This window comes from Mercenaria mercenaria, unplaced genomic scaffold (genome assembly GCF_021730395.1).
Source record: "Mercenaria mercenaria strain notata unplaced genomic scaffold, MADL_Memer_1 contig_521, whole genome shotgun sequence".
NCBI lineage: Eukaryota > Metazoa > Mollusca > Bivalvia > Venerida > Veneridae > Mercenaria > Mercenaria mercenaria.
In genome coordinates, this window is record NW_026463400.1 from 15,071 (window position 1) to 31,555 (window position 16,485).

The window sequence follows — 16,485 nt, forward strand, 5'->3', positions numbered from 1 at the left end:
TAGCAAGATTGCTCAATGCATGGCAAAGTTACAGCACAGACATACTCTAAAATGAGCTTTGAACCCTAAAGGTGACCAACATCTTTGAGATAAGGACCTGGGGTTTCCGTGCGACACTCTGTTTCATAGAGGTAAATATTTATGCCAGATAAATAGAGACTGTTCAATACTTATCAAAGTTATGGCCCGGACAAGCGCTAAAATGACCTTAAAAATTAATTGTGACCTTGACCTTAATAGTTGGAACCTAAGATTTGCGTGCAACACTCCGTTACATGAACGTAAATATTCATGTTATATATGAAAAAGATTCCTTTATACATGCCATAGTTATGTCCAAGACAAGATATTACATGACTTTTGACCTCCAAGTGTGACTATGACAATTTGTCATAGGGACCTAGGGTTTTCACATGACACTCCGTCTCATTGAGGCTAACAATTATACCAAGCATAAACACGATTGCTCCATGATCCGGACAGACGCACGCACTAACGTACTAGCGCAGCAACGCAAATATAGCGAATAGACATTTGGACGACTATGTCTCTCCGCAAGCGGGCTCATAACAATCTAAATTTGAAGACAAGTCTCAGAATACAACCCTGCAATTGGTCAACTTCCAATCTGAGCTGAAGAAGAACCTATCAAATGCTGATATTTTTGTCACTTGTCTCCAATATCTGTTTTACAACACTGGGTCCCGGTTATCTAACTTAATATACCTCGCAGATATTAGTAAAGAGGAAGACGCTTCAGAAAAATGGAAAACATTAATAAAGAAACAGCCTAAGAAAGCACGCCATGTCAATTTCAAATTTGTGCTGAAAAATGCTAGAAGTTTGTGATTGATCTACATTTTTTTTAAACATTTGGGCCTGTTCTGATTAGCTATATGACAAATACAAAAAAACATGACTAATCGAAATGCAGATGCAGAATGCGAGAGATCTTGCTTTAGGTCATTTCTCATTCTGTGTTGAGAAACAACCAATTTGCTGCTGGGGTTTTGTAACTGGTTTCTTTTAGAAGACTTGAATAAAGCACAAGTTACTTCAGAAAAAATAAAAAGCTTTATTTACTCGAAACTTTATTATCCTTGTCTTTACTCTTCTTTGAAAATGACCCACTAAACGATGGAAACTTGAATTTAGATCTAAACCCTTTTTTCCTCCTTTGATGTATTGGTGCAGCACTCTTGTTGTATAATTGCTTGTCCTGCGCATTGTCTGTAGCCTTCAATGGCAAGTCTGCTAATGGTTTAGCACTTCTGCAAAATTGCTTGTTCTGTGCACTATCAGCAGACTTCAATGGCAGGTCATCTACTGTGTTTACTGTGTCTTTTGTGACTACGTCGCAATACTAAAAATGTTCAGGGCATGCATGCTGTATTAGGTGATAATTTTCAAGTTAAAAAGATAAGTTCAACTAAAACATAGGTAGAGTTAACATACTGAGTGTTTTCAAGTATTAACCATTAATTAATGACTGAAATCAACTTTGAACATTATTTCTGAACATCTGCTAAATGGTCCTTTTTAACATCATCAATTCATTTGAGTTCTTTGTTGTTGTTTTTTGTTTTTTGTTGTTGTTTTTTTTTGTTGATTTAATACCCGTTAGAGCCAGTATTTTCCCTCTGTCTTGCTGCAAACTAGATAAAACTTCCAAAAAATAATAAATTACAAGAAAAACATCAATATAGTCCGTCCATTATTCATGATTATTTTAATACTCGAAAAGATTACAACTAAACCATGCTTTGTACCTTTTAATTACTACACGATAGGACTTTATATTGTAATGTTAATATTTCAATATGTTACAAATCAAACAAATAAAATATTTACTAAATGAATACAAGGTTGGGTAGTTATTGGCCGCTCAAAAACAAAGATGTACTTGACGAGGTATCTCGCCAAGTATGTGAATAAAGTAACCGGAAGGAGACCAGGCGCGTCTGCTAAAATTTGCAAACTATTACAATGAAACTCTGCACTGTCACATAATTTACACTCTCATAACGTGGTAGCAACACCGGCTAATTTCAACATAACGTAACTCTGCACTGTCGGACATAACGAGGTAGCAATACTGACTAACTTAAACATAATGTGGCAATTCACGGCAACTTCGGTGCCAGTAGTCACGGTATGATAGTTACCAGACACGACCAGGTATCCGGGAATGACGGGTCAACACATACCAAAACCACTGCGTGAAGGAAAGCAGTAAGTTGCATGCTAGAGGGTTGATAACGCAATACAAAGCAATACGCAATACAAAGCAATACGCAATACAAAACTAGATTTCGCCAGGTACTATGGGCAAAACCTATTCAACCCTAGCCACATAACAACATAAGAGTAACCACATAAGAGTAACACACGCCGAAAATACAGTGCTTTGTAAGTTCTCGCCAGACAATAGATGTATTTTTATGAAACAATATTTATTTCCAAATTATACTTATCAGTTTATTGTAAACTAATGTAAGCAGACACGCCTGATCACCTTCCGGTTTATAGAATTTTCCTATATGAAAATAGAGCGACGTTAATTATAAAATACAAAGAAAAGAATATTGTTCGCAAATATGGCTACATAAATGGCCTTCAAATATTTCTCGGTGAGAATATTTACAGTCACATTGATCTATTTTCTCAAAAGTTCAGTGATTGTCTATGTCACATTTAACAGTACTTATCATATTTTAAATGAATGCACAAATCACATGAAATTTAAACAAGAACTTCCAGGAACAGTTCAGTGATTGTCTATTTCACCTTTAATAGTACTTATCACATTTCAAATGAACGCACAGTTACATGTAACTATAACAAGAATATCCAGGAACAGTAATTCACATGCTTAAAATGATCTCAAAATAGTTCATTGGTTACCACACATTTTCTTCATATGAATGTCCTGGAATCGCCGGATATCCCTTCTCACAGCGATAGTTCCTGGCATAATGTTCCTGTGTATACGACTGTGCATTCTTCTATAAGGCCTTTTGTCAACTACTCTGAGAAGTTGCCTGTAAGCATAAATACTACAGAGAAACAGTCAATTTGTCTAAGATATTAAAGTAACAAGGTTAATACATTGTATTTTGAATATATATTCATACAAAAACTGAATTATGTTTAATCTCATTATCAATCTGACAAAAATGATTTCTAGTACAGGGTGTGGCGGGCGGGTCAGTTTTCTCCTGATACAACCGTGTAGCAATACAAAGTGAACGAAGAGCACGGGTTTAGCGGTATTTATAGTAAACTACCTGTTCATGCGTATTAGCTTGAGACCGGTTTAAAGTACGTCGATACCCAGAAGATAAAGAAGAGCTACGGAACCAGTTATTCATCGATATTATTTTGCTTAGCAACCAATAACGTGAATTCTCGAAAATAAATAAAATTATTTTTATTCAAAATAATTTACATTATTTTAATACTCGAAAAGATTACAACTAAACCATGCTTTGTACCTTTTAATTACTACACGATAGGACTTTATATTGTAATGTTAATATTTCAATATGTTACAAATCAAACAAATAAAATATTTACTAAATGAATACAAGGTTGGGTAGTTATTGGCCGCTCAAAAACAAAGATGTACTTGACGAGGTATCTCGCCAAGTATGTGAATAAAGTAACCGGAAGGAGACCAGGCGCGTCTGCTAAAATTTGCAAACTATTACAATGAAACTCTGCACTGTCACATAATTTACACTCTCATAACGTGGTAGCAACACCGGCTAATTTCAACATAACGTAACTCTGCACTGTCGGACATAACGAGGTAGCAATACTGACTAACTTAAACATAATGTGGCAATTCACGGCAACTTCGGTGCCAGTAGTCACGGTATGATAGTTACCAGACACGACCAGGTATCCGGGAATGACGGGTCAACACATACCAAAACCACTGCGTGAAGGAAAGCAGTAAGTTGCATGCTAGAGGGTTGATAACGCAATACAAAGCAATACGCAATACAAAGCAATACGCAATACAAAACTAGATTTCGCCAGGTACTATGGGCAAAACCTATTCAACCCTAGCCACATAACAACATAAGAGTAACCACATAAGAGTAACACACGCCGAAAATACAGTGCTTTGTAAGTTCTCGCCAGACAATAGATGTATTTTTATGAAACAATATTTATTTCCAAATTATACTTATCAGTTTATTGTAAACTAATGTAAACAGACACGCCTGATCACCTTCCGGTTTATATGAATTTTCCGCCACAATAAATTGAAACAATTTATCCCCCAAAATTCTATCTAATAAAAATGTTTAATTTATACAATGCTTGAACACGGAATCTTCAGCATTTATGTTTACTAAATTGTCATACTTATATTAGCTTTCTAATTGAATCTCTTAAATAATCTAGGAAGAATTCTAACCCTACGAGATTTAAATGAACGCCGTCATTTCTAAAAAAGGCTGTTTCTGCGTCAATATCGGGGCTTATGACGTCACTTTTCCCTGATTCTATTACTATTTTCCGCGCTATGCGGTTAAGGCGTTTTCTTTTCTTTTCAATTGGCCTTTTACCGCCTAATGCCCCTTGCCAGTTTTGTCTCTCTAATATGTCTATCCAAACTATTGTTGTATTTGGGAATGCTTCACGTAAATAGTTTATCTCTGTTTCAATCATTCCTCTTAATTCACAAGTATTTTCGTATACTAGGTCATTTCCGCCTAAATTAATGTTTATTATTGAAGGAGGAGATGAAAGTAAGACCTGAGTTTCAATTGTATGTCTGAAACCTCTCCAACGAAGACCTCTGACTGCCCACCAAGCAATAGAAATGTTCGGATACTAAGATTTGGTTTCCTAGTCGTCTTTGCATGTTCGCCGGCCCAGAACGGGATAGAGTCACCCAGAACCCATACGTCTGAATAAAAAATAGTTTTCATTTATAGCTGGTAAAATAAATTAATGAAAATATTACGTTTAGAATGGTAATTAATACCGTTGTGAAATAAAGTTGATTGTGATGTACCGTATATGATCTGCAGATTAACATCATGTTCGAACATAAAGATTAACACAGTTGGATGTCCATCTACCAAGTTTCATTATGATTTCCGACGGGTATCCATCGGAAGCTAGGTCAGTGGCTCTACCAATCCTAAAACTGTGTGTTTTGTATTGTGCACCTAAAAAATGTGTTTTACTGATGGCTTTTGCTAAGACTGCAGAAAATTGGGTCCTAGTTGTTACAGACCCATCCCGATGACAGAAAAGTGGGGCTTGGATGCTTGGCCTCATAGACAGAAATTCCTTAATTGCCTTAACTGGGCACAAATTACCAGCCTGTCTGGGCAACTTTAAGTATACTGGTTTACCCCTTTGATTAGTTTTAAAGTGGCGTAACCGAATGATTACACAATCGTCTTTTGTGAAGCGTAAATCATTGCGTTGTAGGGGATTTTCTGACAGGTGTTTGTTTACATTGACAAGTTCACTGACCCGAAACAAACCGAAATATGCTAAGGTAAAAAGTGAATGAAATAGCTTTACTTCGTAGTTGTCATAACATACTTCAGGGAGTGACCTACAAACAGCTAACAATACAGACTTGGTCAGCGGAGCACGCTTATCTCGTGTTGTGCGACTCCTGTGACAACCTTCAAGCAATTTCTTAACTATAAAAATACTGTTAAGATCATAAAATCCATGCAGTTTATGATGATAATTGATGCCCGCTACATAAGTAGATATTGATTTTGGTGATAGTCCCTTCTCAAAGCAATAAGCTATAAACAGTGTAAGTTGTTGAACGGGAATAGGAAATTGATTTGTAAGCCCATAAATAGACCGAAAGTTTGTAAAAGCATTTATAGCTGTGCTGTATGTTGACCTGGAATTATATGAAATTCCTGATCTAATGAGCTGTCCAGCTCGGCGTCGAAGACTTTCCAAAGGAAGTGTGGAACGGGACATGGATCTTGATCCGCGTCTGGGGCTATTTTTCTGAATCTGTTCAACTGAAAACGAGACAGTGCATCACAGATTTCGTTCTGATGACCAGGTACATGACAGGCTTTGATTAAGATTTTAATTTTAAACACCGTAACGTCAGTACTCGAACTAGGCACATGACTGCTTCTGATTTTGAAGTTAATTTGTTCAAAATGTGTACTACTGCTTGATTATCACAGTTGAATATTATCTTTTTATTGGTCAAATCTGCGCCCCAAATATACAATGCCGCTAGGATTGGAAACAGTTCTAAAACTGTTATATCTGCAGTAATACCCGATTTGTGCCATGCTTCTGGCCATTTAGCGTGGGACCAGTGGCCTTTAAAATATATGCCGAACCCTAAGTTTTCACCCGCAGCACTATCCGTAAACAGTTGGACATCTGTATTCGATACCCAAAAGCGGTCATGGAATACAGAAATACCGTTAAAATTCTGAAAGAAAAGTAACCACATTGACAGATCTAAGCATATTTCATTTTTAATTCTAACATGATGATGTGGTTTCGTTAATCCACAGGTTGCGTTTATCAGGCGGCGGATGAAAGGCCTACCCATAGTGATTGCGCGGCAACAAAAATTCAGAGAACCTATAAGTGATTGTATTTTCTTTAAAGTTGTTTTTGGATGTAGCAAAATTTCATTGATTTTTTGTATAAGCTCTTGAATTTTTGAAGCTGGGATACGAACGAGCATTTGCTTAGAGTCTAACTCCAGCCCAAGAAAAACTAAAACCTCTGTTGGGCCCTCCGTTTTTTCCTCCGCTAACGGTACACCTAATTCTATCATGGCATCTCTGAACGTTTGAAGTGCAGCAGTACATGATGCGTTCGTTTTGTCTCCGCCCAAAAAATCGTCCAAATAATGCAACAGTCCGCCTGATTTGAGTTTCGATTTGACACAAAATTCAAGAAATCTTGCAAATCTTTCAAACGTGATACAACTGATTGAGGCACCAAATGGAAGTGCTTTATCAAAATAATATTTATTCTCAAAACAAAAGCCTAACAATTCAAAATCAGTCGGTTTTATAGGTATAAGCCGGTACGCACTTTTAATATCAGTTTTGAATAATTTGCAGTTACGTCCCAGGTCCTGTACTAATTTTACCGCTTCGTCAAAGTGCGTATATTGTACGGAACACAAAGTAGGGTCTATGTAATCGTTCACCGAATCTCCAGACGGATATGATAAGTGATGTATCATTCGATATTCTCCAGGTGTTTTCTTTGGAACTAAACCTATGGGTGAAACGATTAAATTAGTCATCGGTCTTTCATTGAATGGGTCAGCCACCCTACCTGCTTTAATTTCTTTTTGAATTTGAAGTTTTATGATATCGGGGTTTAACAAAGTTGAGCGTAGATTTTTTGAATCGCGTGCAGTACGTGGACCTGTATATTGTAACGGAAAACCATTCATAAATCCATCTAATAAAAATTTCGCTTCAGTGACGTCATAGTTTTCTTAAATGCTTTTAAGGGCTATTACGTTTACAGGTGTTTGGGCCAAATTGTGTATGTCCAAATTACTCTGTTCGGTGGAAGCGCTTTGTTTTTTAGAATTGTTAGTTTTTTCTTGGGCCTCCGTAACTGCCCCGTCTAAAAAAGGGTCTGCCGCGAAAAAGATTTCGCTGTGCGGGACGAAACTGTCCACCACGTGAGTAACAAGACTGGTTCATTACAAATGAACCTTGTTTAGTGCATGTGACCTCAGGATGGGGCCCCGAACATTTTGAGCAAACATGAGGAAATTTGCAGTTTTGCCAAGCACAGTTGCCTCTGTTAAAGTCTTGACACGTGTACCGACCTGCATTTGGTGTAATGTTGTGGGTAGGCTGTAATTGCATGCAGCGCCACCACAAGTCATTATTAATTTGTGACCAAGGGGATGGGGAAATTGCTTGACGGAGGCGAAATTGTTCATCATACGTCCTCCATGAGAAACCGCCTTGGCGTAAGGCACATTCTCTTATATTGAACATGTAGTGTAACATTTCGTACACTTTATCTGCATGTGTAGCTAAGTAAATGGATGTATAGATTATGAACGCGTTTGTCCATTTCTCTATGTTTGTAATTTTTTCTTTACATTCTTTGTTTGCTGATTCAATCTGGCCTTCCGAATTTAAGCGAAAAACGCTACCTGAACAAAATTCTGACAATTCTACTGCTCCTTTTAATAATAATGCTAGGTTGACATATTCACCTTTGCATATCTTTTGTTTTAATGAAGCCGGAACGTGTGCGGCTAAGTCGTCATCTGCTAAGCGAACCATAGACAATATAGAATTATTGGACGGTACATTCAGTGGCCCATTACATTGAATACCTGAAGATTGTGGGTCGATAGAATTTGCGCCGCCACACCCTTGAAAATTATTTGCATTATTTGAATCTCTATTGCCCGTAGGAGGAATAATTTGTGAATTTCTAATAATTTGTTCGAAATCAATAACATTGCACTCACCGGCATCTGTTTGTAGCAACCTCTCGTCTACAGCATCCTCGAGGTCAGCCGCAGGCCTCTTTTGCCCCTGGTGCCCCTGACGTCCCCGTGACCTTGGTCATTCTGCTCCTCTCTGGCAGCGTTCCTTCTCAAGTTACGCCGGGCATTCTGCAGATTCAGCTCCTCGTCCTGCTCAACGGCTCTCTCCTGCCTTTCCTGCTCAACGGCTCTCTCCTGCCGAACGGCTCTCTCCTGTCTCGGCATACGCCTAGCCTGTGCCTGTCTTCGGCGACCGCGTGGCATTTTCAAGCTTTTAAAGTCAAACTTGATCACTTGAATACAACTGTGTAGTATTATACATGTAGATCTAAGTTTTCTCCTGATACAACCGTGTAGCAATACAAAGTGAACGAAGAGCACGGGTTTAGCGGTATTTATAGTAAACTACCTGTTCATGCGTATTAGCTTGAGACCGGTTTAAAGTACGTCGATACCCAGAAGATAAAGAAGAGCTACGGAACCAGTTATTCATCGATATTATTTTGCTTAGCAACCAATAACGTGAATTCTCGAAAATAAATAAAATTATTTTTATTCAAAATAATTTACATTATTCTATTCACGTTTTTCTCTTCCAATCAGCAATATAGATTTGTACTACATGACCATCCAAAATATTCTCACTCAGGATACACTGTATTCCATATTAGACAATGTATTAACATTAACTTGAAACGCTATGATAACTAAACGATAAAAGCCACTGACCAATAAAATATCTGCATGAACATCAACATCAATAAGCATCTGACATGCTGCGCCCTCGTGAAATTATTATACCCGACGTATAACCGCCCATCGTACATAAATAAGTGTTAAACACTCTTTTTTCTATATATAAATAATTTCTTAAACCTTTACCTTGCTAAATTTCTAAAACGGACTGCTGATCCATCATTCAGTTTGGACAGTACCACTTATTATGCATAGGTATGTTCACTGAAAATTTACTGACTGAATAGCGAACAGTCCTGACCATGATCACGGAGTGCAGGCTGTTCTTGGTCTGCACTGGTCGCAAAGGCATAATCACTTGCCTGCAACAGGCTAAAGGTTAAATTCAGTGAGTTACGACTGTTTTCTATTCAGTCTTCGGAATGGTACTAGTTGTTATGTCAACCCAGCATTGGATTTATTTCATTTGTAGGAATAATAATTGACAGATATTTTCACCGATGTTCACATCATAAAACCTATGTTTCATCGACAATGTGTTTAATCAGTACACAACTAACTATAAATGAAATGTAAGGGTAGAAAAGAATTAGAAACGTTTTACCATTTCTTTAGATCTTGGTTCCGGCAAACAAAATTCATCAACGCCATCGCTGTCCAAACACGGACCCTGTTTGATAAGCAAAGTGATCAGAAAACAAGTGAATGAAGTATTGTTATGCAATACAAAGTCTCTTACTGGTCTTACGGACATTTGTCCGCAACGGAGCGCAGTGTATGCACACTCCCAGAACCGTGAGAATACGGCATCTTCGCCTAAGCAAACCATGCTGGCAACTACACGACAAGATAAAGAATGTTTCAACACCGTATATAAAGTAAACACCAGCAAATGACTAACATTTCATCTAGTTCGGAAATCTGTATACACTTCATTATTATATGATGTTGAGAACATTTGTCTCTATATCTTGTTAAATGTTTTTCCTAAAATAGCCACAAACGACGGCAAAACAAACAGGTATTTTGCGAACAATTTACTAATTAATCCCTTTAAGGGAGGTAATTTAATTTAAGAACAGAAAACGGTCATAACAATGGAAGGTAACTTTAATCATTTCAACTGACTGCAGTATAACCTAATTATCTCTTATCTGCCGATGCAAATGCAATTTCATAGATAAAAATTTGCATATAATAAATATGATTATGGGGATCACTTGTGCCAAGTTATAAAATTATTAAAATCCATTGAAAGATAATGGCAGAGTTATGGACCCCATAGAAAACAGACCCTGTTAATGCCATGCTAACATCTGACCTCTAAGTGTGACCTTGACCTTTAAGGTAGGAGTCTTGGTTTTGTGCATGACCCCTCGTCTCAACATTGGGACCATTTATGTCATGAATTAAAATCCTTTGATGAATGAAAGATTTATGAACCTGACATGAAACTGCAGATGGACGGACGGACGGACGGAAAAGCGCAGTCCTATAGTCCCGATATTGATTTATTCTATATAACACCCAAGAAATACCTAATTTCTCAGAAACATTTTCATTTTTAACCTTTTTTAAATATCTCAATTTGGAATGGTTCTAGTTGTTATGGCAACCCAGCATTTGATTTATTTTATTTTAACATTAATGATTGAAAGATATTTTCACCGATGTTCACATCATGAATTTATTTAAGTTTCGTCGACAATGTATTTAATCAGTACACCACAAGCTATAAATGAAATGTAAAGATAGAAAAGAATTAGAAACGTTATACCATTTCTTTATATCTTGGTTCCGGCAAACAAAACTCATCAACGCCTTCGTTGTTTGAACACGAACTCTGTTTGATAAAGCAAAATGATCAGATAACAAGTAAATGAAGTATTGTCATGCAATACAAATTCTCTTATTGGCCATACGGACATTTGCCCGCAACGGAGCGCAGTTTATGCACAATCCCAAAACCCTGAGAATACGGCATCCTCGCCTAAACAAACCATGTCGGCAACTAGCTATTTACACAACAAGATAAAAGATGTTTCAACAACTATTAAAAGAGACCCTCACATACATTGTAACTAACATTTTATCTGGTCCGGAAATCTGTATACACTACACTATTTCATGGCTATCGATGTTGACAACATTTGTCTCTATAATTGTCAACTGTTTTTCCTATAATAGTCACAAACGACGGCAAAACAGAAGGTATTTTGCAACCTTTTTACTAATTAATCCCATTAAGGGAGGTAATTCAACCTAAGAACAGAAAACGTTCGTAACACTGGAAGGTAACTGTAATTTTCTCAACTGCAGTATAACCTAATAATCTCTTATCTGCAGCTGTATATGCAATATCATAGATACAAATTGCATAAAATAAATCTTATTATGGGGAACATATGTGCCAAGTAATAAAATTATTAAAATCCATTGAAAGATGATGTCAGACCCTATAACCTCTAAGTGTGGCATTAATCTTTAAGATAGGGGCCTTGGTTTTGTGCATGACACGTTGTCTCAACATTGGGACCATTTATGTCATGCAATTAAAATCCCTTGATGAATGAGAGTTATGAGCCTGACATGAAACTGCAGATAGACGGACTGACGGACGGTCGGAAAAGTGCAGTCCTATAGCCCCGATATTCCTTTCTGATATATAACACCCAAGAAATACCTAATTTCACATAAACATTTTCATTTTTACTTTTTTTTAAATATCTCGATTCTAAGATTACCCCTTTTTCTTCTGATAAGTGTCTATAATTGTCCAAATTATTTTTATAACACTATATATCAATGTGTACTGTCTTTGTAACTAATTAAGTTTGACTTTAGTTCTAACAGAAATTGATTTCTTATCTAATTCATGTACAGTAAACGGAACTTTTGTCTACCTTGATAATTGAGGGGCAAATGATTTGAAGTCAGCGACATAAAACATTCGACCATCACCTAATGCTCAGGTGATCAAATACAATAAAACTGAAATTTATTTTAAGTGAAAATGAGGCATAATTCATGAAATATATCTGCCAGAATACGGACCTTATGTCATCTGATAAAGGATTATGTTAGCAAAAATGGATTTAAAATGACATAAAATGTGCAAAGAAATTACCCATATGATATGTATTATAAAAGAATTTATGGCCAAAACACATGTGTCCCTGAAGCAATTTTACTGAAACTTGCAGGGCCACATTTCCCAATAACAATTAACATTATTAAATGTTCTCTTGTTTTATTGCAATAAATCAAAGCATGTCTAATATGGCTTTGGACGAACAAAAATGAAATAAAAAACACTATATACATAAAGTACAAACGACTATAAATCTCGTTTTCCTCAAGCAATCTGTCTGAAACTTACATGGCCAAATTTCCCTAGGGCATTTCAATCATGTGTATTAAAATCCATTCAACCATGTCTGAGATATGACACCGGACGGACAAAAAGGGACTACTTAAGTTTAATAGATATAAGTACAAACGGCCATAAACATTGTCTTCCTCAAGTAAAGCAATCAAATTAACACTTGCAGGGCCAATTATTTTTCTGGCGGCTAATAATTGTGCCATGCTTTATTTTCACATTTCTCTATTTTATTGAAATCCTACAAACCAATTTTGAGATATGCATCTGGACGGACAGAAATGGACTATTTAAGTACTATAAATAGAAGTACAAACGGCCATAAATCATGCCTTTCTCAAGTAATTGCAATAATACTTGCAGAGCCCAATGTCTTTCTAGCAGTTAATAAAATCTGTAAATAGATTCTTTGAAACATTTCTGCTATGTTTTATTGAAATCCTACAAATAATTCTGAGATATTACTCGGGAAGGAGAAAAAAAACCAAATAAAATCACTAAATATGCCCTTCAGCAGTTAACATTTTTCCAAGCTTTATTTAAATGTTTCAAACCACGTCGTAGATATGATTTCGTACGGACGGACAGAAAGACGGACGGAAATATTTGTAATGCCAAAACTATATTCCTCCACTTGAGAAGGATAATTAAAACTTGGGCATAATTTATGAACCACTAGTGCTAGAGTTATGGCTGTTGTGTGATAAAATGTGGATAATGATGACAAATAAAAATTTCATGTTTGAAGCAAATCCATCGAGTAATAACAGCGATAAAGCGAAAGTGCATCAAAACTAAACTGAAGGTGTAAATGAGGAACGGATTCCGACTCCGTGTCCAGTTGGATAGCTCTCTACATACAGGTCCGTCTTAACATTTAGCTACGTAACGATTTGTCTCATTATTGTTCGCAAACACCTTTGTCGGTAAAATCAGGATCACACTGAAAGGAAAGGCATAAATCATTTGCAAAAAAACAAACCGATTTTGCTTTTAGCGACTTATTAGATATTTCAAGTTGTTGATCATATTAAAATGGAAAATACTGTACTTGATTGATCGATCCTTAATTCTTGTATCAGAAACATCAAAAATTAAAAAAAAAAAAAAAAAGCAGGAAGCATAATTTAACCATTTATGGGTGTAAATGATGCAGACCTGACTGAGTTTCTGTACATCGATCTGAGAAGTATATCATATTTAGTAAAAAGAAATACATAGAACCTTATTGTCGATAAAATATCTTACCACGTTTTTGTACTACCATAAAAAATACATTTTTTAAAGCAAACCCGTATATCGTCTCATTAAAGAAAAAACATTACAATTGAAATTTACTCCAAAATAGTTTAAATAAAAAATTTGCCACAAAATGTTATTCTTTTTACCATGAATAAAAAGTATTTAATGCCTAAAACGTTAATAGTATTATATTCCATCAAACTTTTCCGTTCCTTGCACAAATTCTATTTTCTGATCAATATTCATATATCTGTGGGAAACGCAGACTATTTCTCTTGAAGATCAAAACTAGACTTACCTACATAGTATGAACTTATCCACTGATCGAAGCACTTGCTTTGTTTTAGTAAAAATACTAATTTGTTTGTTTGTTTGTGTTGGGTTTAATACCGTTTTTCAACAATATTTCAGTCTGGTCTAGTAGAAATGTATTAGTCGCATGGGGAAACGAATTGTATTATGCTTCATGCCGTTTAAGGATGACGTGTTTTCGTCAATGTGTTATGTTAAATACTGGCCATTTTAAAATGATTTATCACTGTACCTATTGTAATACAATCGCTCGGGGAAATACCATGTTTCTTTGCAAAAAACATGTATGCGTTTCAGCGAGATACTGATTGAGGCCACATAAGTGTGTACAAAAATTTTGCGACATATCCCTATATAGCTGAATTTGGAGACGGACCTGTACATTGTATAGTCGAACTAAAATATCATCGCTTTTACACAGAGAAACATTCTGATTAAGCCCCATACAGATCAGGAAGAAAAGGTCGCCTCTTGAGTGTTAACACTATGTTTTGACACAATGGCACTGTTTCTAATTTCAGGTAAATTAATTTTGAACTTGACCTAGACTTCATACAGACAAACATTCTGATAATGATATATTATGATGACCAAGTTGAAAATGCGGCCTCTAGAGTGTCCGCAAGGATTTTCTATGATCTGACCTAGTGACTTAGTTTGAGACCACAACTAAATGTAATAGAGGATATTACATGAATGTCTATTCATACAGAAGTTATTATTGTTTGTTCGTTTGTTTTGGGTTTAACGCCGTTTTTCAACAGTATTTCAGTCATGTAACGGTGGGCAGTTTACATAACCAGTGTTCCTGGATTATGTACTAGTACAAACCTGTTCTCCGCAAGTAACTGCCAACTTCCCCGCATGAATTATGAGAGGTGGGGGACAAATAATTTCAGACACAATGTCTTTTATCAAATCGTCACGGAGAACATACGCCCCGCACAGGGATCGAACTCACTCGTGGCCTCGCGATCCGTAGACCAACGCTCTCCCTTCGGAGCTAAGCAGGCGGGCAATTGAATTTATTAAACGACTAGAAATAAGATAATAAAATGCGGGAGCTCTTCAAAGCGTTTAATCAATTTTATTCAACGAATTTATAAAAATCAATGCGGAAAGATACAAATATAATATTTCTTTTTATCACACGTAAGCTTGACATGTTGATCATCAAAATTTCTTATTCTTTACCTATTATGTACAAAGCAAATTCAACCAACGTCTCCTATAAATAAATGATGTCAACGACGAAGCTTTATTATACTAGTGTATTATCCAATTCATGTAATGGCTTTATTTCGCTCCCATGATGTCAAACAAGTGATAAAACACAAATGCACCAATGGTTGCCAGGGAACTTACGTGATGGTTGATCTGAAAGTTATGTCACTACATCTGTCATGCAATTATTCTTCATTAAATGATTACGAACGTTATATCAAGATGTACACATATTTAATCCTGATAACATAGTCCAGCAAATATCATTTTACAGGGCTGATTCATTTTGAATACATGGAGATTCAAGATTTACCACCTATGCCTCTTCAGAAAAAATATCGCAATCAGATCAAGGTACATAGATATAAATTGTTCTACCCTTCGTTTAAACAATTTTCTATAGTCCCGGTGATATTACTTTAAGATCAACCTTAATATACTTATATAATACTTATAAAATGGACTGTAATCTTTACTTTGACAATTCACCCAACATGGAAATGCTGATACATAACAAGTCTCAGAAATATACAAAAGTATGTTTACCTCATCTTAAGTTTCTTACAGTTTATTTTTTCTCGTTTTTATTGAATTATATCTCATTGATTATATTGTTATTTTGATTCACAAATTACCTGTATCTATATTAATCAGTAGCGCGATCGTGTATTACATAAGCGATTATTTTGGTTGTTACATGTACAAAATGTCCACGCCAACAGTATTGTTAAAACACAATGACTATATACTTATATATGGAAAGCATATATGTTGTCATGTTTTCATGTATTAACGATACTTTTTCAATTGAACACCTGTTCGCACACTTTCACAAAGATTTCCTCTCCGCAGAGTGACGCGCTATGTATTCTATGTATTCACTCAAGTCAGTCATCCTTGGAGTCATGTGGTCACAAACATCACATGACTATTGCTTTCCATGTTCTCTTGCCTCGTGCTACATGTCTCTTATATCTCCATATACGATGCACCTATGAGATAAATACATTAACATCAAAATATATGTATGTGAGGAAGGAGTTGCGAGCGTGCTTGACTGCAAAACAATTACAACTGTGAATTTCAGCGTTGTTCTGAGTTGTTAATGCATTTAAAAAGCAGCACA

The 16,485-nt window shown here is 36.0% G+C and overlaps 1 protein-coding gene across 1 annotated transcript in view; it reads right to left on the reverse strand.

The window, feature by feature from the left end:
- LOC128554550 (von Willebrand factor A domain-containing protein 5A-like) overlaps window positions 1–16,485 on the reverse strand; it is a 45,684-nt gene that overhangs the window by 11,793 nt on the left and 17,406 nt on the right. Inside the window, exons 8-10 of the mRNA XM_053535820.1 lie at window positions 10,977–11,042; window positions 9,804–9,869; window positions 1,084–1,363 (exon numbers count right to left, since the gene is read on the reverse strand). Of these exons, the coding sequence (XP_053391795.1) occupies window positions 1,084–1,363; window positions 9,804–9,869; window positions 10,977–11,042 (412 nt within the window). The remainder of the gene's footprint in view (window positions 1–1,083; window positions 1,364–9,803; window positions 9,870–10,976; window positions 11,043–16,485) is intronic.